Here is a 19,883-nt window from a genome sequence, read left to right on the forward strand (position 1 = left end):
GACCCTCCTCTCTCCAGAGCCCCGATTATTTTTGGCCCCGGGGGCCCGTGCGGTGCGGAAAAAAAATAAAAAAGAAAAGAGAGAGCGCGAGAGAGAAGGGGCTCGGAACGCGCCGGGCGGGGAGGAGAGAAGGAGGAGAGACTTGGAAACTCCGGCTGCAAATAATAAAGACATTGAAAACAATATATTCCTAGACCGTAGCCATACAGAGAGAGAGACAGAGAGAGACAGAGAGAGAGAGCAGGAGCGAGAGATGAGAAAGGGGATCCAGCCCGCCCTGGAGCAGTACCTGGTGACCGCCGGGGGTGGGGAGGGGGCGGCTGTCGCCGCCGCCGCCGCCGCTGCAGCCTCCATGGACAAAAGGGCACTGCTGGCCAGCCCCGGCTTCCCCGCCGCCGCCGCCGCCGCCTCGGGCGCGTACATCCAGATCCTCAGCACCAACACTTCCACCACCTCCTGCTCCTCCTCCCTCCAAAGCGGCCCCCTCCTCCCCAGTGCCCCCGGCGCGGAGCCGGGCGCCGGCAGCTTCCTCTACACCACGCCGCACGGACCCTCCGGCACGGCCGGGCTGCTGCGACAGCCTCCAGCGCCGGGACGCGGCGGCGGCGGCCCTCCGGTAATGCCCTGCGCTCCCCCTGTCCCCTGCCCCGCGGGAGGTGGGCCCCGGCGCGGGGTGGCGGTGGGCCCGGGCTGGCCGCCGGCCCTCTGCCCACGAGGGTCATTGTTAGCGAGCGGCGCGCGCGTGCGCTCCCCCCCCCCCCGCATCCCCCTCTCGGTCTCCCGCGTCCACGCGGGTCGGGGGTCGCCCGGGGTGGGGGCGGCGGGCTTGGCTGCGGCGCGGACCACATGCAACACTCGGAAACTTTTCGCTCGCCCACGCCCACCCCCCCACCCCTCACTTCTTTTTCCTCCACTCTCCCCTCCACGACCCCCCCCCTCCCCCATCCACCCCCCACTCTCTCCTCCCCTCCAACTCGATGCTTCCTCTTTCTCGGGCGTAGGAAGGGGTCACGCCCCGGATGAAGAAGAGGGTGGGGGAGGGAGTGGTGGAACTGGGGAGTTGTTTGGGGGGCTCCGGTGGGAGGGGATGCGAACCCGGAGGGAGGGCAGTCGGGGTGATCGCACGCCGCCGGCCTCCGAGGCCCTGGGCGTGTGTGTGGGGGTGGGGGTCCCTCGGCTGCTGCTGCGTGCTCGCCGGTGCGCTTGACATTTGGGGGTGGGGGGGACATCAGGAACTCCCGGCCACAAAGCGGGGGCCGCGGGGCCGGCGGCAGGGAGCGGGGGGTCGGCGCGAGGCCGGGCGCGGGCTGGGGCGTGGGCTGTCTCGCGGGGTGCGGGGCCGAGCGCGCCCCGGCCCGGGCGCATCCTAGCGGTGGCAGCGGCGTGGCCCGAGCGCCCGGGCCTGCCTCGCCGGGCCCCGGGCCTGCCCTTGACCCGCCTCTCCCCTTGCCCCTTCCTTCCCCGCCCTGTCCCCCCACTCCCCGCCCCCCGGCGCCGGAGGGCGGGGGCAGCCGTGTTCCCGTCCCGCCGCGCGGGTCTGTCCCTCTCCCCGGGACCCGCCGGTGACGTTTCGCACACGTGCGCGGAGGACGCGCCTGTGACTGGGGAGGAGGCGGCGGCGGGAGGGGGCGCTGGAGGGGGAGAGGGGGGCACCCACTTCCTCCTGCTCGCCGGCTCCCCGGCCTGGGACGGTCCCGGCGCCCTCCCCCGGCACGGCCACCCTCCCCTCCTCTCCCTGACCCCCCCGCCCCCGCCCCCCGCCCCGGGCGGCCGCCCTCGCCCGGCGCCGCCGCTCCGCTCGGCCCTCCGGGCCCCCTCTCCGGCCGGGCCCCCCGCCGCCCCCCCGGAGCCCGGCTGCTTTCGGAAATGCCCTTACAGCAGCAGGTTAGTGACCGCGACGGCCGGGCCGCCCGCCGCCGGGCCCCCCCCGCGCGCCCCCCGCGCGCCCCGGATCCCGCGGGGGGCCCGAGAGCCGCGCAGGGTAGGCGGCGGCGCGGGGTTTCGGAGTGGGAACGGGGGGTTGGGTGCTCGAGGGAAATGAGTAAGCAAGAAAAATCTAACTAAGTAAATGCCCCGGCCTCCGCGGGCCGGCCTCGCGGGCCGGGAGTGGCCGCCCCGGGGGGTGGGCACGGTGTTTACGGGGATTATTTTCCGGGGAGGGGGGGGCGGTAGAGGGGCCGGCGGGGAGCCCCGGGGGGCTTGCACGCCCGGGGGGGCCGAGTTGGGGCTCGGTCTGCCGCCCGCCTTTCCCTTGTGCTGGAGGGGTGGGGGGTGGGTCGAGGCGAGGGTGTCTGCAGGGTTCCCAGGGCCCCCCGCCACCCCCCTTCCCTTTGTCCCCGTAATTTATAAAGCGCCTTTGAGAGATGATTTAGGTCAGTATGCGGCTTCTCTCTCTCTCTTTCTCTCCTTCTCTCTCGCTCTCTCTTTTTGTTGTTGTTGCTACTAGAAAGAAGTGTGGCCCGAGGTCTGGCCCCGGCTCTCCTTTTCTCTCTCCTTCCTCCCCTGCCTCCATGCCTTCGCCCTCGTGGTGAGGCTCGCCGGGCCCCCACGAGGCGAGAAAGCAGCTCCAGCCCGCGCGGGGTGGGCCGGGTCCGAGCTGGCGCCCGCCCGCCTGCCCGCCCTCTGGGACTGACCTCACCTGGGCGCAGCTCCGCCCGGGCTCGGGCTGGTTTGGGGGTGGGGAGGTGGGGGGAGAGACACACAGGCGATGCGGGGGGTCTTGAACAAAAGTCACTTTGAGACCCGGGAGATGGATTGGGGAATAAAGGCTATTTTCAGGTCCTGGCCCTTCCCGGCTTGCTTGCCCTGCTGGCAGGCGCCCGGCCTCTCCCCACCCACCCCTGGGATACTTGCTGGGGAGGGGGCGTGGGGGGTGAGCCCACTTGTCTCCGGGAGAAGTAGCTGGGTCTGCCAGCCTGGGGGGAAAGCCAGGAGAGTGAGGTCCTGCTTATGCCCCCGCAGTGGGCGGCTGCAGACAGCCTGGACAACCTCGTGGCTTGATTAGCCTTAATTGCTCTTAGTTCCCCACCCCCCCACCCCACCCCCAAAAAACGGGCCTGGACCTATTTTCAGCGTATTGGCCCTTCTTGCACGGGTTCTGTTTAGATCCCAACCCGGGTCTGAAACAATCAGCTCTTCCCTGTGCTCTTTGGACCGCACTCAGACTGCAGGGAGGGAAATTTCCATCATGGGTATCGGAGAGACCCCCAGGTTGCCTTGTTTTGTTTTGTTTTTTTGGGTTTGATTTTTTTTTTTTTTAAATCTTAGCCTGTTGGTTGGACCAGTTCTTCCAAATTCTGGCCAGGTTTATATGTAGTTCATTGTACTAAAGTCCTTAAGAAATGAAACTCACTTCTTCCGAGTTGGTTGAAAAACTTTCGCTCTTTGTCGGGAGAGACTTGTATTCCAGACTTACACGCCACACTGAATGAGCAGTTTGGTTTCTTTTCTTTCTTACTTTTGGGGGGCTGGGGAGTGGGGTGGGTGTCACCTGGTGGTGCTCAGGGCTTACTCCTGGCTTCAAGCTCAGGGATGATTGCTCCTGGTGGCGCTCGGGGGACCATATGTGGTGCCAGGGGATTGAACTGGGGTCAGCCGCATGCAAGACTAGCGCCTTAGCCCCTGTGTCGGTTCTCTGCGCCCGATCTCCATTGAACTTGTATTAAAACTTGGCTGTGAGACTTAGAATGGTGTGGCTGGGCCTTCCCTGGGCCGGAGGGGGGAGGGGCCTGGCTCAGAGTCTGTTCCCCTGCCTAGGAAGCTGTGGAGACCCGAACTGGCAGGACCCCGAGGCGGCTTCCGTCTCCCGGTTGTGTCTCAGAAACATCCAAGGACTTAACCAGTAGCAAAATTTTCATCTTTTTTTTTTCTCTTTTCCAAGGGGGTGGGGGGGGGGGAAACAACGCGGAATAGCTTATTAGCTGGCTTATCTCTCTCATTTACAAGTTGTCGGATCTTAGACAAATGATAATCTCTCGAGCTTCCTCTTCTGTTGAATTGGGGCAGTAGCATGCCGGCTCTCAGGGAGGGGGTGGGGGCTGCCTCCCAGACAGTGCTGGGGGGGTGGGGAGGTGGGGTGGGGGCTGGGAATGGCTCCAGAGAATACTTGGCCCATCCTGCAGGCTCAGTGCAGAGGCCTTGAGGTGGTGTTTGGGGTCTCCAGGGCTATACACCCCAGTCATAGGGGGCAGCAGGTGGGGAGGTCTCCTCCCACCCCCCATCCCGCAACTATCTGTATCTGGCCTTTTGGTTATTGTTATTGTTAAGTGTTTGGCTCACCCCTGGCGGTGCTAGGGAGACTGTGTGGCACACGGTGGATGTGGGGTCTGAGCAAGGCAAGTGCTTGTTTGTTTGTTTTTTCTTTTTGGGTCACACCCAGCGATGCACAGGGGTTACTCCTGGCTTTGTACTCAGGATTTACTCCTGGCGGTGCTGGCGTATATGTGTGGGGACCCCTATGGCCCTATGGGATGCTGGGAATCGAACCCGGGTAGCAACATACTGTTGCTCCAGCCTCAGGCAAGTGCTCTAACCCCTGTACACTCTGGCCCGTCTGGTTCTGTCTACGTCTTAGATAGAAGGACACGTGTGAGACACTGGACATGGCGCCCGGCTGACTCTATCAGAAGGCCTTCCGTCTGGGGGCCACCCCCAGAGGTGCTCAGAGCTTATTCCTGCTCTGCGCTCAGGGATCACTCCTGGCGGACTCGAGGGACCCTATGGGGTGTTGGGGCTGGAACCTGGGTCAGCCACATGTCCGGCAAACGCCCTTCCCACTGTCCTATTGCTCCAGCGCCTCAGAAATGTTCCACAGCAGCAGGCCGGCTGTGTGTGCCCCTTTCATGGAGGAGGTCGGGGAGCCGAGTGGGAAACCTTGCCTAAAGTGCCGTGTCACTGGTGACTGCCCCCACCCCACTTGGGGTTTGGGCATCAGCAAGATGTGCTCCTGGGGCGGTGCTGTGGATCAGGCACGTGCCTGCGGGGGCCAGGCCGGGATGGACAGGGTGGCCGTGCTCCTCCCCGGAGTTGAGGCAGATTTATGTCCCAGCCTCCTCACTTCTGTGCCCGGAGACCTGTCCTCCTTCTGCCGCTGGCGTAGGGGTACAGTCTAGGCTTAGTGGCTTTTTTGTAGAACTCGAGTCACCGGCCACTGAGTCAGACACTGAAATTTCGGGGAGCTGCTGGCCGCGGAGGCTCACTAGCGAAGCCACGGGCCCAGGGGCCGTTTTCGGAGAGAGAAAGGGCCGGGTCGTTGACTGCCTCTTCCCAAAGAAACGGAAACTGTTTCATTCTACTTGTTGGGGCTCTCTTCATACTAGAGCCCCCGGCCCGTGGCACGTGCTTGGATTTCCTCCGATCCTGGCAACCTGCTGTTGCTAATGGGAGAGAACCACAAGGTTGGGAGTTTCTGTTAGAATGGGGAAACCATTCTAGGTGCTAAAGCCGAGCCTGTCTGTCTGTCTGTCTGTCTCCTTTTGTCCTGTGCAAGTACAGAAGAAGAAAGACGCTGGGCTCCTGTGGTTCTGTACTCAGTAATCTTGCTTCGGCCAGGATCTATTGGCTGATGCCAAGTTTAAGCAAAGAGAGAATTTTTAGTCGCTCCATACCCCAAAATGGAAGTTCTCCGATCACGCAATGCCCAGACGCGGGCCGTCCAAACAGCTCCTCTATAATTGGGAGCAAAGGCGCCGCGCTCTCTATAATCACCCCCGACACAAAGCGTCGGTGAGCCCCGCGACCCGGCCCTGCACACGGGGAAGGATTGTTTGTTGCTGTTGTTCTTGAAATCGTCACCTTGTGTAATGCTTGGAAGAATAGATTCTGAGATTAATGTTTGGTGGTGTAAAGCTAACTTGAAAACAGAAAATAATACTCTAAGCTTAGACCTGAATAAATAACAGCACCTGGAGATTGAAAGACGGGTGGCCCTGTGTTGTTTTTATGTCCGTTTCTCCAAGATAAGGAGCAGTTTCCTCTGAGCTCTTCTAGCCGTCGGTGTCCCAGAGATGTCCCAGAGATGTGCCGTCCGTCCCTCGAACCCCTTTTCAAAGGACTTGAGCCCATTTGACCGAGCATCAACTCCTCTTAGTTAATTTCCTGGCTGGTTTTCTAACTTAATATGGTTGATTATCCCATTCGTAGTGCCTCATTTGCATCCGCTCTCTCAGGTTAACCAAGCCCTACTTTTCGGCACTGTTCTCCTACTGCCGTTATGCGCTAGAATCAACAGTTGCCTCTGCTCATCAAATCATCAAGCCTCGCAGAGTCCCTCAGAATGGCCCCAAATCCTGTCCGACGAGGAAGGTTGACTCCGGGGCCTATCACGCCCTCCGCTGCGCTGGGGTTTGTCAGAGAGGAACTTCTCTGAATCGTTTGAGGTAACCAACATGTGGTTTAATGCATATTTTTATGCTTATTAGGTGCTGAAACATAGTGTTTCAGGGACTGTATTTACAGTTGCCAAATGGCATCGTTTTTCTCCTAATCATTTTTCATGGGGCTGAGCGGGGCGATAAGTGGGAAAGCCATGAGTCTAGGAAACCGCCACTGCTCCCCCACACCCCCGCCCCCTCCTCGGGGACCCTCTTGGGCCTCCAAAGAATTGACTTGGACAATGTATCGTGAGCCAAAGAAGAGGTCCAGAGCAAGGAGTACGGGGAAGCAACCTTTGTAATGGGCGCAGGAAGGAAACCGGTTTTATTTTTCTGTTCACTTTTGCTTCAGATGCCTTTTTCTCAGGAGAAGACGATTTTAGGACTCAAAGCTTGTATGAGTTGAAAGAATTGTCTGTCTCCTGGTGGACCAGGCCACTGGCAAATGTCCATACTAGAACTTTGAGCAAGAGGAGATGGGGGACTCTGATTACCAGGTGGAACCCCAGAACCCTTGCTCCTTCCTTTGTTCAAGGATATAAGCCAGGCAGACCGATGATGCTCAGCTTTGGAAACTGAGGCAGGGCGTTTCTGGCAGCAGGGCGGAGCGTGATAAGATAGGAGGGAGGGAACGTAAAGAATGATTGGCTTTGGGGCTGGAGCGATAGCACAGCGGGTAGGGCGTTTGCCTTGCACTCGGCCGACCCAGGTTCTAATCCCAGCATCCCATATGGTCCCCTGAGCACCGCAGGGGTAATTCCTGAGTGAAGAGCCAGGAGTAACCCCTGTGCATCGCCGGGTGTGACCCAAAAGCCAAAAAAAAAGAATGATTGGCTTTAATGTGTTTCCTATGAATGCGGCCCAACTGTCGGGTTTTTTTGTGCGGGCCAGGTCCTTAGAACTTTTTATTTATTTATTTATTTATTTATTTATTTATTTATTTATTTATTTTCTAGTGCAGTGCCGTGATGTGATTTACAGTTGTTTCAGGCATACAATGTTATGGTACCCATCTCTCCACTGAGGCGCCCTTCCCTCCGCCAGTGACCCCGCTTCCCCTCCCCCATCCCCACCCGCCACCCCAAACTGCCCCTTGCAGGTTGACTTCATATTGTCAGTTGCCGCACAGAGGCAAAGGGAGTGCTTGGCTCTTCGGTCAGTGAGAGTCAACTTGTTGTTCTTGTCCCGTCCCGCAGTGGTGGGACTAAAGACATTCCCTGAGGCCTCCCCGCCCTGCTCGGTGCTCCTGGCGCCTTCTGCGTTGCTGTTTGGGCTCACTGACGTGGCTGGGCGTCCCGGATTCACTGTGATCCTACTGGGCTGACGGGGTTCTGAAACTTGGAAGGTGTTGCGTGGTCCAGGAGCTCTAGAGCTGGAACATTTTGGCGGCTTGGCGGTTAGAGGAGGTTCATTTGTGAAGTGGAGCCGTTTCTCTGTCAGAGAGGATGTCGAGTCTGGCTGCAAGAATTGGCCCGCCCCCATTCTGAGAAGACCCCAGACCCGGACCAGTCTTTCTTCTACCTTGACAGTCACCGAGAACAGTGCTCTAGGTGGGCCTCGACTGAGCACTGACGTTTCAGATGCTCTTGGCCTGGAAAGAGCTCAGAGCTGTCCCAAGAGCCACCTGCTGACCCTGCCCTCACTCTGGCTGGCTGAGGAGGATTTCCCAGTGTGGGTCGGGTGTTTGGCAGGTAGCGAAGCCAGAGCTGCAGCTTGGAGGGACACTGAGTCCTTCGCAGATGCTGCTTCGTTCACCCGATGAAAGGCCACTGACCCTCTTTGGGGAAGCTGGGGCGTGGGGATTCTTTTAGGTTGTTTCTGAAGCAGTCTCGTTCTTAGAGGAGGTACACAGCTTCCTCGGAGACATGAAATAAACGATGCTGCCTTAGATAGTAAACGTAAGGGGCTTTGATGGGCGGGTTGGGGGGGGCAAGGACTGGCCCTCCCATAGCTGGCCTAGAGGCCCCGGCCGAGGGGATGCCCAAGTTCAAGCCCAGGCTCTCGAGAAGGCTCTCCCTCCTCTCTGACCTCTCTCCTCAGCTCCTAAAAGGGGATCGGAAAATGGAAGTGGTGACTGGACCGTGGCGGTCAGTGGCTTTGCAAACTCATTGTATCGTTTACAAATTCGGTGGTTCTCTGTGGCTGTGGTGTTCCTGGAGCTCTGGGGGGGGGGAGCCTTGTCCTTCTGGGGGAGTGCAGTAGCTGAGAGAACTTGTGGCACGTCCCCAAAGAGAAAGGGCCAGGATGAACGCACCGACCCCGGGCGGCAGCCTATGTTCCCCGGGACCTCGGGGATGGAGCCCGGAGCATCACGGGGTGTGTGCCGGGGTCCTCAGCTCCCCCCCCCCGCCGGTCCCCCCACAGAACCAAGCAGGGGAAGGCCTGTGTGCTTCTTGGTCTAGCATCAGAGCATGCGTTCTTCCCAGGCCCAGCTCCAGGGAGATTTTTATTTTTATTTTTTTAATCTAATTTTTATTTGGCCACACCCAGTAGTGCCCAGGGGATCACCTGAGCGATGGTGTAGGGGGATGGGGTGGGTTGTCTGGGTTTGAACCCAGGTTGGCCGCAGGGGCCCGCGCCTTCCCCGCTGTACTATTGCTCCGCCCCAGAAGATGCTACTTTAAAGGTTCCGCGAACTCTCTCTTGACCGGAAGTTATCCTCCAGAACAAGCCAGAACGAATTTACTTAACATGTCCTTTTTTTTTTTTTTTTTAAACTGGTGGACTCGAGAAAGCTTAAAAATAGAATCAGTCCAAGCCCTGAAGCCTGGAAGTGAAACATAATCCCTCGTGGCTGAGTTCATCCACTCGTTAGGGGCAGGCTGGCCTGGAACCCCCTGAGCAGGCCACGGCCCGGGAGAGGCACCCAGTGGGGAGGCGGGTGGCCACAGGCCGCTGTCCTCCGAGGGCGTCGCTTTCCCTGGCAACACACCCTGGGTCCTCCTTGCTGCGTGCGCGAGGATCCGTGTCCCAAATCAGGGCCCACAGTGGACCCCCAGGATATTCCGGGGTGGGGATGGAGTTGGGGGGGACACAGAGGGAAAGTTCAGTGCAGGGCAGCCGGAAGGAGAGACGCTCTGAGGGCCAGGGTTGGAGAAGGTCTGAGAAAAACTCCCCTAGTTCACACGTTCCCAGATTGACCAAATGCTCCCTTTGCAGAAAGAGGAAAAAGAAAAGAGAAAAAAAAAAAAAAAGCACTCAGCACCCCTACCCCAGTCCCGCTATTCAGTCACCGTGAGATACACAGTTGCAAAGTTGTTCATTGGGTTTCAGTCATACAATGTTCCAACACCCACCCCTGCACCAGGATACATTTCCCGCCGCCAGTGGCCCCAGGTTCCCTCCCAGCCCCCCACACCCTCTCCCCCGCCTTTAGTGGACAGAGGGCCTCCAATGGCCCCAGAGGCGACTCTGCCCCAGGGCCTGTCCTCCCAGCAGCGCCCCCTCGGGGGTGGGGGCTGGGGGTGGTGTTGCCTGCTGGGGAAAACCAAGGGTAGACACTGGAAGTAGAACTGCAGTGCCCGGGTTGAGCCTTCGCCACCCTCAAGGGGGGACTCTTGGACCCAGGGCTGCCGAGTCCAGAGCCTGCAGAACGCGCCTCTGCCTCTCGGCTGCCTTGCCCCCCCCCTTCTGAGTCTTTCTGATATGGATATACACGTGCATGCATACAGTGCATACACGCACACGTGGACACATAGAATAACTGTGGGCGGGCATTTGTATGCTCCTCTATCTCTGTCTCTGTCTCTGTCTCTCTCTCCCCTGTCCTTCCCTCCCCCACTTCTCTCTCTCTCTAGCTGTGTGGCTTGGAGAGAATCACTTTAGCCCCGCTCCCTGTCAGGTGGGGGGGCCCACCAGCCTGCTTTGTGGGGTGCCTGGCTCGTGGGCAGGATGCTGAGTGTTCAGGTCATGGGTGGGGTCGCCCCGCCCCCTCCCCCGGCGTCTCCGCGACCGTCTGTTCCCCACCAGCCCCCGTCTGGGTTCCGGGGAGCCCAGACTCACCTCTCTCGGCTGCGGCTGGGGACGAGGAGCGAAGGTTGGCCGCTCCCCGCCGGAGCCCCCCCCCACCCCCCAGCGTCTTTAGGGTCTTTGTCTCTGCTGGTAACTTGTGCATTGACTTAGGAGCAGGCCCCGAAGAATCAGCTTATTATGGTAGCAATAGCTCCATGACTAAAATCTTTATTTCCGTGATAAAACGTGTTAATAAAGTTGGACGAGGAGCATGAATCGCACCATTAACAGTGTTGCACTCCGGCCCCCGGCACGGCGGCCCGCTGACCTGGCCGGGCGCTGGAACTCCCGGTGCCTGAGTTGGGGGCAGGAGGGAGGGGGTGGGCCTCTCCCCTGCCGCCCTCCTCTCTTCACCCCGTGTTCCCAGTCGCTCTAACCTGCTTTCAGAAGGATGCCAGAGTCCCAGGCCTCTCTCACTGCTTCCTCGACTTACCAAATTAATTACCACCTTTTCCTGGCGGTGCAGGTGTGGGGGGCGGGCGAGGGGGAGCCAGGGGGAACCTTGCCCTTCCCGTTTGGCTTCCCAGCCCTGCAGGGTTCAAGGGTGGCTGGGGAAAGAGGGGTCCTGGCTCCAGGCTCTGCCAGCTCCTGCCGTCCGTCTCCTCCAGCTCTAACTCTCTGACCCCTAGGGCTCGGATCCGCCCGTCCCGTCCACTCTCTGGCTGGACTCCTTGCAGCCTTGCTGGCCATGCACGGCATGCCCCGAGCAACCAGCCCTTCCGCTGCCCCCCTTCGAGGACGCTGCTGGAGCCTTCCGCACCCGAAGACCCACCTGTCTTTGGGAGGCGGCCTTTCCAGCCAGTGCCCAGTGCCCAGTGTGTGCTGGGCAGAGCCCCGCCGTGCCCATGGGGGCTGCGGCCCCCGGGATGAGGTGCCCTCCGCCCACTCGAGAGTTTGCTGTCTGGCGGGGAGGTTGACTTTCAACTCAGCGCGGTTCCCAAGCAAGACCCAACAGGAGTCCGGAGACAGAACAAGACTCATCCAGCCTCCAGGGCTGCGGTGGGCCCCCAGAGGGGCCAGCGGGGCCTCAGGGAAGCACGGCAGAGGCCAGGAGAGGCCGGGATTCTCGGGTCCACTAGCTGGGCCCTGAAGCATGAAGGGCTCATGTTTGAATCCCCCAGCAATTGGCGGAAACCCTTAGACAGCCTCGAGCTGCAGCTCACCCAAACTGTGGAGCGTCTCAGCCGTGGGGGTTGCAGATTTGAAAGCAGGCAGCTTGGGGGGGTTTGATTTTTTTGAGGGGGTCACATCTGGTGATGCACAGGGGTTACTCCTGGCTTTGCACTCAGGAATCACCCCTGGCGGTGCTCAGGGGACCCTATGTGATGCTGGGAATCGAACCTGGGTCAGCCGCGTGCAAGGCAAAGGCCCTACCCGCTGTGCTATCGCTCCAGCCCCCTCAGGGCAGGTTTGATTTATTTTGCTGGCATGAAACCCATGTTCTCATTCGTGAAAGGCAAGCGTGCTATCCAGGAGCCGCACCCGGCCTGGAGAGAGAGTACAGTGAGGTAGGGTGCCTGCCGGCCCCGCACACAGCCAACCCTGAGCACCACCAGGAGTAATCCCCGAGTGTAGCGCCGGGAGTGACCTGAGCATCACAGGGTGCGACCCCAGCACCAAAACAAAGAGATTAAGTCCCCAGTCTCGCATGGGGATTCGTACCGTCCCCAGAGTGTGAACAGGGTGGCGGCCTTCCACTGACTGGAGCCTCGGATCGAGGTAGAGTGGGCAGACGGGTGGGGGGGTCGCCGGAAGCCACAGGTTAGGGGCCTGGGGCGTGTGCAGAGTTGGTCAGGAAAGGCCAGAGAAGCAGGACTCAAGTCGTCGGGGAAACAGTAGGATATGCCACTGGGGAGAGTTGGTCGAGGGCGGACAGAGATGGTTTCCCAGGAGGGCCGGGGAGGGAGTTGGTGGGTCGGGGGCGCTGTAAGTGCTGTGGGGGGCTGTGCGTGATTGAAGGAGCTGGGCCCTCTCCATAGAAAGGGCGCCGCAGCCGGGGGTGGGGGGGACTCCAAGCAGCAGCTCCAGGCGGGCGGGCAGGTGGGGAGGGGGCCCCAACTCTCTACTCTCACATCCCCGAATTCTCGAAAGTTCTTAAAATCCCAAGAACCTAGCCCTTCCCGGAGATTGGCTCTGCTCAGAAGGGAAACGCGCAGGCCAAGCAAAATAGGTCTCCGGGCCAGATCTGGCTGAAGGGCTTCGGGACAACAATAGCTAATGTTGATCGAGTGCCCGCGTGCGTGCGTGGAGGGCCCTAAGCTGAGTGCTTCGCGCACATTAGCACATTAGCCACACAACAGCCCGTCGAGTGGCGGTCGCCCTGTCCCGCCCGGGAGGAAAATAGATGATGAGGGGGCTCCGAAGCTGGCAGAGGGCCCCACGGATGAGTGGGGTGACCGGAATCGAGCCCAAGGGGCTCTGCGGGCCCCCCCCCCCAAGTCTCCGCTCCTGTCCTCTGGCCTCTGCGTGGAATGAGTCACGCTGCAGGGACCCAGGTGTCTGGCCAGAGGAGCAACCCAGCGTTTTGCCAAGCTGACCTGGTGCGTGGGATTTTGCTGGGAGCCCGTATTCCAGATGTGGACCCCCCCACCCCCACGGTCAGAAAAGCAGCAAGATATTCTGAACTTCCTTCCGGGGCGCCTTAGTGGGTGGAGAAACACAAGCTCAGTTTACCTGGGCACTTGGACTTGACCGGGCCAAGAGGGGTGACCCCAGCAGAGAGCTTGCCCCAGGGCTCAGAGCACTGGAACACCCACGCCCAGCCTCAGGGTGGCAGCATCTGGATTTCCAGGCCATCGAGGACATGAAACGGCAAGGGGTTCCCGAGACGCTGAGCGCCCCAGTGGGCACTAACGCTGTCTGCCCTGGGCCGGCCCTCGGAGGGGGGGGCCAGGATCACGCATGGCCAGATCGCCGGGCCAGGAGAGGCTTGCTTTGCCGTGTTGCCGGGAGGCCTTTCCTTCTGCCAAGAGCACAGATAACCCGGCGGACCAGAAGCTAGAACTTTCCCCGAGACGAGTCCCCGGACTCCCGGGCTGGTGCGGGAAAAGCAAGGTGCTAGCAAGGCGGAGAAGTACCCGTGCCTCAAGTTCTTGAGCTGCAGCTGGGTTGAGTCGGGCTCGTCTATGTGCAAGCTGCCGGGGGTGGGGGGGTCAGGCTCCTGGGAACAGCCCGGGGGCTGTCCCACTATTTTTTTCTTTTTTTTGCGTTTTGGGTCACACCCAGTGATGCCCAGGGGTCCCTCCTGGCTCTGCACTCAGGAATTACCCCTGGTGGTGCTCGGGGGACCCTATGGGATGCTGGGGATCGAACCTGGGTCGGCCGTGTGCAAGGCAAACGCCCTACCCACAGTCCTATCTATCACTCCAGCCTGCCACGGCACTTTCTGAGACGCCCAGCGCCGGCGCTGGAGCCTGGTGGCTTTGGCACGGCGAGGTCCTGGTGGCAGTCTTGATGACACAAAGGCGGCCAAGAGCTGGTCTCCCCGGCTCTCCAAAAATGAATGTGGTGCCAAGGCAACCTTTCTTCCTGCTCCCTCTGCCCCTCTGTAATATGGAGACGAGACAGATTCATCAGGTGGATTAGGGGGGATCAATACTGCCGGGGCTCCCGAAGAGCGCTCCCCGCGTGGCATTTATTCTGTGCGCCATCCCGGCCCGGGGCCGGCGTCTGCAAGGGCCCTGCGCTTTGCGACCCCTGAAAGCAGAGGGCCATCAAGAGAGCCCAGGGCATACGCGAAGGTCGCGGGCTTCGGTCCCGACCAAGGAGGGAGGCTCTGTGGCCAGCGGGGTCCGGGCAGGCTGTGGGGATTCTGTTGGGAGGAAGGAAGCATCTCGGGGATTTATTCTCTCAAGCTCTGGCATATTAAAGCTCTGATAAAAGAAAAAAATGAATCTTGAAGCACTCCTGGGGATGTCGTATAAATTCTAAGTACATCATAATTGCTGATTTTCAAATAGGGAACTTGGGCTTAGAGTCCCTTTGCGGGGGCTGAGGAGATGGTGCAGCCGGCCGGGCACTGGCTGTGTGTGCAGCTGACCCAGGTGACACCCCCGCCATCCCATAGGGTTCCCTGAGCACTGCCAGGAGAAGCCTCAAAACAACAGCAATGGTACTAATAAAGCCACTTCAGAGCTTGGCGGCTAACAGTTTTGGGTCGCGTACTGGGTAGCAGAGTTTGTGACCATCGCATTAGTAAAAGGGTCGTTTTCTTTCTTTCTTTTTTTTTTAGTTGAATCACCATGAGACAGAGGATTACAGAGCTGTTCATGATTGAGTTTCAGGCATACAGTGTTCCAACACCCGTCCCTCCACCAGTGTAATTTCCCAGCACCAGTGTCCCCAGGTTCCCTCCCACTTTGCCCCCCCCTAGCCTGCCTTGATGGCAGTTATGGTGGCTCTCTCTCTCTCTCTCTCTCTCTCTCTCTCTCTCTCTCTCTCTCTCTCTCCTCTCTCAGTTTGGGCATTATTGTTTGCAATACAGATTCTCTCTCTTTCTCTCTTCCCCCCCTCTCCTCTCTCTCTCCCCTCTCTCTCTCTCTCTCTCTCCTCTCGCTCTCTCTCCCCTCTCTCTCTCTCTCTCTCTCCTCTCTCGCTCTCTCTCCCCTCTCTCTCTCCTCTCTCTCTCTCTTTCTCTCTTCTCTCAATTTGGGCATTATTGTTTACAATATAGATTCTCTCTCTCTCTTCCCCCCCTCTCCTCTCTCTCCCCCCCTCTCTCTTTCTCTCTCTCTTCTCTCTCAATTTGGTCATTATGGTTTGCAATACAGATACTGAACGGTTATTTATCATATATCCCTTTACCTGCTTACCTACTTTCAACACTCAGCTCTCGTCCTGTGTGATCATTCCCAGCTATTACTATCATACCGGACCCTCGTCTGTCTTACCCACCCTCCGCCCCACACGTGCTTGTGGTAGACTTCAACCATTGACCGGTCCTCCTCGCCTCTCTTTTTCCCTGGACGTGGATATTAGTCTCATACTTTTATTTTTTCCCTATTCCACAAATGAGTGCGGTCATTCTGTCTCTGCCAGGGGCCTGGGGTTCACCTTTCGCGTTATCCTTTGTCGCTGTAGCATCTCAGATGCCCTAATTGTGAGCCTGGGCTGCAGGCGGCGAGAAGACCTGGCGTAGGCGCCCTGGTGCTGCAGAGACGTGCTCTCGGGACTGGAGCAGTGGCACAGCGGGTAGGCGTTTGCCTTGCACGCGGCTGACCCCGGTTCGATCCCTGGCATCCCATATGGTCCCCCGAGCACCACCAAGAGTAATTCCTGAGTGCAGAGCCAGGAGGAACCCCTGAGCATCGCCAGGTGTGCCCCATCCCCCCCAAAAAAATATGTGCTCTCTCACTTTGGAGCCTTTGACTGTGGGCAGTCTGTCCTCCGAGCTGTGGTCACTGGGGGTGGCCCTCCACTGTCCGCCAGTGGTGCTGGAGGGATTTGGCCGGAGCATTTCTGGGGAGAAGCCCCGTGAGCACTGAGCGCCAGCCTCGTCCGGCCACAGGACTGCGGGAGTGTTGGTGGGACTCAGCATCCCTGCTCAGCCGTGGCGGGGCGAACGCTCACCAGCCCCCTGCTCCGGGTCAGAGCGGCAGGAAGGCGGGCAGGGAGGCGCGAGGAGCCCAGGGAGGTTCCTCAGGCCGTGGGATGCGGCCCGGGATGGAACCTGGTGAGCCACAGGTCAGGCAACGGCCCGAACGCTGCACTTGGTCTTGGGCCCCAGGGAATCGGTTGTTTCCTGAAGGTGCTGGCTGGGCCTCAGCCTCGGGCTGGGACAGAGTGCCTCGGTGCCCCGGGGCTCCTTTACACAGCGCACGTGTGCCTGCCCTTTGACCTCGTTCTCTGCCTGGGTCCTTGTTTTACCAGCAGGCGTCCTGGGACCTTTTGGGCCACTTCCTACTCTAGGGGAAGGCGGGGAGCATCTGCCATGGGCATCGTTGGGGGCTCAGCCCCGGGTTTGGCCTCCCCGCAAAGATGTCAGGAGCTGCCCCCAGCGAAGGTGATCAAAATGCCTCTGGAGAAGGGCTGCTCGGGCATTGGCTCTGCTCCACAGTGACCCCGGTTCAGTCCCCGGCACCCCACAGGGTCCTCTGAGTACCGCCAGGAGCAACTCCTGAGTGCAGAGCCAGGAGTAGGCCGTGAGCATCGCCGGGTGTGGCCCCCAAACGAACAAAACCAAGCAGAACAAAAGTGTGGGGGTGAGGTGCACAATCCACCTTCCCGAGCCCTCCTGGAGGACCACTGAGGCGGGTCTTTGGCAAAGGGTGGACACAGGAAATCATGTACACACGTTTTCTACATACGGCGTACAAAACAGTTTTGAATGCAGGACACATGTTCTTAAGCATTAAAATGGAATCTCCCGCCCCCCCCCACACACACACACAAACACCTGTGTCGGTGCTCAGGGATCACGTCTGATAGGCCACTGTGGGCCAAACAGTGTTCCAGGGAGTAGACCCATGTGGGCCGTGTACCAGGCAGAAGCTTCCCCTGCTGGCTCCTTCCTGGGCCCCGTGGCATAACTGGCCGTGGACTTGGGTGAGAGCCAGGCTGTCCACCAGAACCCCTGGATTGGGGCGCACGACTTCCGGTCTTCCAGTGGGGGCTTGTCCCTCAGGGCCTGGAGGAGAGGATTGAGGTGGGCACCCAGCAGGGCTGGGGGGTGCAGTCCAGCCCGAAGGAGGAGCAGCAGGGCAGAGGCCGGTGGGCTGTCCGGGGGTCCACACTGTTCCCAGGCTGGGCTCTCCCTGCCTCTGTCCCCCACCCTGGGGGACAGGCCCTTCCCCGGTCCTCCCTGCTGTGGTCAGTCTCCGCCGTGGCCGACTGGCCCTTCAGTGTGCTTAGCTGTGGCCTCTCTCAGGCCAAACCCACTGGTCGGTGCTGGGGGTATCGTGACACACAGACCCTGTCCCCCTGGCCAGTGGCCTCCCTGGGGAGGCCTCCTAGGTCCTAACTTTCCTGCTCCTGGCCTGGGTGGCGTCTCGTCAGGCTTGATTTTATTTTGTGGAGGCACACTCAGCAGTGCTCAGTGATTGATTACTCCTGGCTCTGTGCTCAGGGGCCACTTCCCAGTGGTACGGGTGACACCAAAAGGGTGCTGGAACTCGAACTCGGGTCCGCGGCGTGCAAGGCAAGCGCCCTGCCCGCTGTAGCAGCCCTCTGGGCTCCTACTCCGGTCGGATGTGAAAGTATTGGTCCTGAACCGGCAGCCACATTTGGGAGCAGGTTAGAAATGCGCTTGGGGGGGCCCAGAGACGACCCAGCATGGAGGGCGCAGGTCCAGCCTGTGTCGGGCTTGGATCCGCCCACGCAGCACCGCCCCCTGAGGACCTGGCCTCGACAAGGTTGGCTCAGCATCACCAGGGGCCACCAAGAGCTGGGCGAAGGAGGCCCGAGGGATAAGGCATCGGGGAAGGTGCTTCTCGTGCACGTGGCGGACCCTGACCCCGGCACCCCAGATGGTCCCCCAGTTCCTGCCACATGTGGCCCAGAAAGAAAAAATGGCCAGGAGGAACCTCTCTGCATCTTTTTTTGCTTTTTGGGTCACACCCCGAGATGCACAGGGGTCCCTCCTGGCTCTGCACTCAGGAATTACCCCTGGCGGTGCTTGAGGGACCCAATGGGATGCTGGGAATCGAACCCGAGTCGGCTGTGTGCGTGACAAAAGCCCCAGCCGCTGTGCGACCACTCTAGCCCCACCTCTTTGCACTTTCCTTTCTTCAGTAAAGGGCGGGAATTCATTGACTAGAAAACAAGTTGGGAACCAGATTGAGTCTGGCCCGGGCTCTAGACGTGTGTGTTCGTTGAGCTGAGAGCAGTGAAGGCAGAAAGTCTTGGGAGGGATTGGGCAGGGGGCACCGGCCCCGGGCCAGCTTGTACCCTGCCCCCAGTAGAGGATGGCGAGGCTAGCCCAGGTCTTGGGGAGGCTGCAGGACCCCGTCGATCGCTGTGCCTCTGGCCCTGGTCCCAGTGGTGCCTGGGACTGCAGCTGTCCGGGTTCCTCCCGCCCACGTCCGCCTGGGGCCCGTTGACCGGTTAGAACACCATCTTAGCCACAGGAACCGAGGCGACGATCAGACCATGCTCCTCATCTGCTGACGAGGAGGTGACCTGGATGTGTCCTCGTGGTCTCGGGACATCCCCCACTATGGACACGGCAGCTGCGGCTGTGCTGTTCTGAGGAGCAGCAGAGCTGCCTGGGGTCTGTGTTGGAAGGGTCATGACAGTCCAGACTGGCAGCTCTGCCCTCTCCACCTGCTTGCCACCCTGCCCCAAGGGTAGCCAGGAGGGACCCAAGCACCAAATCAAAGCGCTGCCGAGGGGGAAAGACTTTCCTTCTCCTCCTCCTCCTCCTGCTCCTTTTTCATTTATTTATTTATTTATTTTGCTTTTTGGATCCCCCCTGGCGATGCTCAGGGATTGCTCCTGGCAATACTCGGGGGACCCTATGGGATTCTGGGAATCGAACCCAGGTCGGCCGAGTGCAAGGCAAACACCCTCCCCGCTGTGCTACCACTCCAGCCCAGCCTCCTCCTTATGTGGCTCCCTTAAACAGATGCACGTCTAGGGCCAGAGAGATGGTTAAGTGGTTAAGAGGTGGGGGGGGGGTCAATCCCTGGCCCCGCAGAGGTCCTCCGAGCACCTGCAGGAGTGATCCCTGAGCACAGAGCCAGGAGTAACCCCCTGATTACAGCTAGGTGTGGCTTCCTGTAAACAAACGAACAATCTGGACATCTATAACCACATTTCCAGCCGCGTGGATGGCTTTTGTGGGAGAGAAATATGGCTGTCGCGCCCCGCCAGGGCTGGAGATGGGGGTCTTTAAACATGTGGAGCACGTGCAATAAAGAGACCAAGGACAGAAGTCAGCTCCTGTCCGCTCCCGTCCCAGCCCCGACCCGCCACCCAAACCAGTGAAGGCGGGAAAGAGAGACCCCACAGTTCTGGGGGTACAGAGCTTTGGGCTCCCCCCACCCCCACAGCTGAGTATGAATGACCAGCTGGGAAATAGCAGCCGTGGCGGTGGGCCCCGCAGCCATGAAGATGGGAGGATTCCCGAGTCCCGCATGTCAGATGCTCACAGTCCCATCCACGTTGCTCCCTCGTTTCTGTTTTCGTGGAGACCTGGGGCGGGGCGGGGTGCCCTCATCCGATGGGTGGAAATTCTCTTTTTGTGCTGGCCCGAACCTAGGTTTGTGTAAATGAAACCTGGCGTTTTAACAGCCGTCGGCAAATGCTGATTAATTACTGGCTGTGGAACAAGGCGTGTTTGGGACGGGTTGACAGATCCTCTTTGGGAAAAATATAAACGGGGCATCTTGAAAAATGACAGATGTGCGGGGCTGGAGCCATAGCACAGCGGGTAGGGCGTTTGCCTTGCATGCGGCCGACCCGGGTTTGATTCCCAGCATCCCATATGGTCCCCTGAGCACCGCCAGGGGTGATTCCTGAGTGCAGAGCCAGGAGTGACCCCTGAGCATCGCTGGGTATGACCCA

General features: G+C 59.8%; 1 protein-coding gene across 2 annotated transcripts in view; it reads left to right on the forward strand.

Moving 5' to 3' along the window:
- Positions 1 to 253: 253 nt before the first annotated feature.
- Positions 254 to 19,883, forward strand: part of E2F3 (E2F transcription factor 3) — a 92,994-nt gene continuing 73,364 nt past the window's right edge. The window contains exon 1 of one of the 2 annotated variants that reach the window (XM_055126921.1): positions 254 to 616. In XM_055126921.1, the coding sequence (XP_054982896.1) occupies positions 254 to 616 (363 nt within the window). The remainder of the gene's footprint in view (positions 617 to 19,883) is intronic. The other variant, XM_055126923.1, reaches the window with a different exon arrangement.

This window comes from Sorex araneus, chromosome 2 (assembly GCF_027595985.1).
Source record: "Sorex araneus isolate mSorAra2 chromosome 2, mSorAra2.pri, whole genome shotgun sequence".
Classification (NCBI taxonomy): Eukaryota; Metazoa; Chordata; class Mammalia; order Eulipotyphla; family Soricidae; genus Sorex; species Sorex araneus.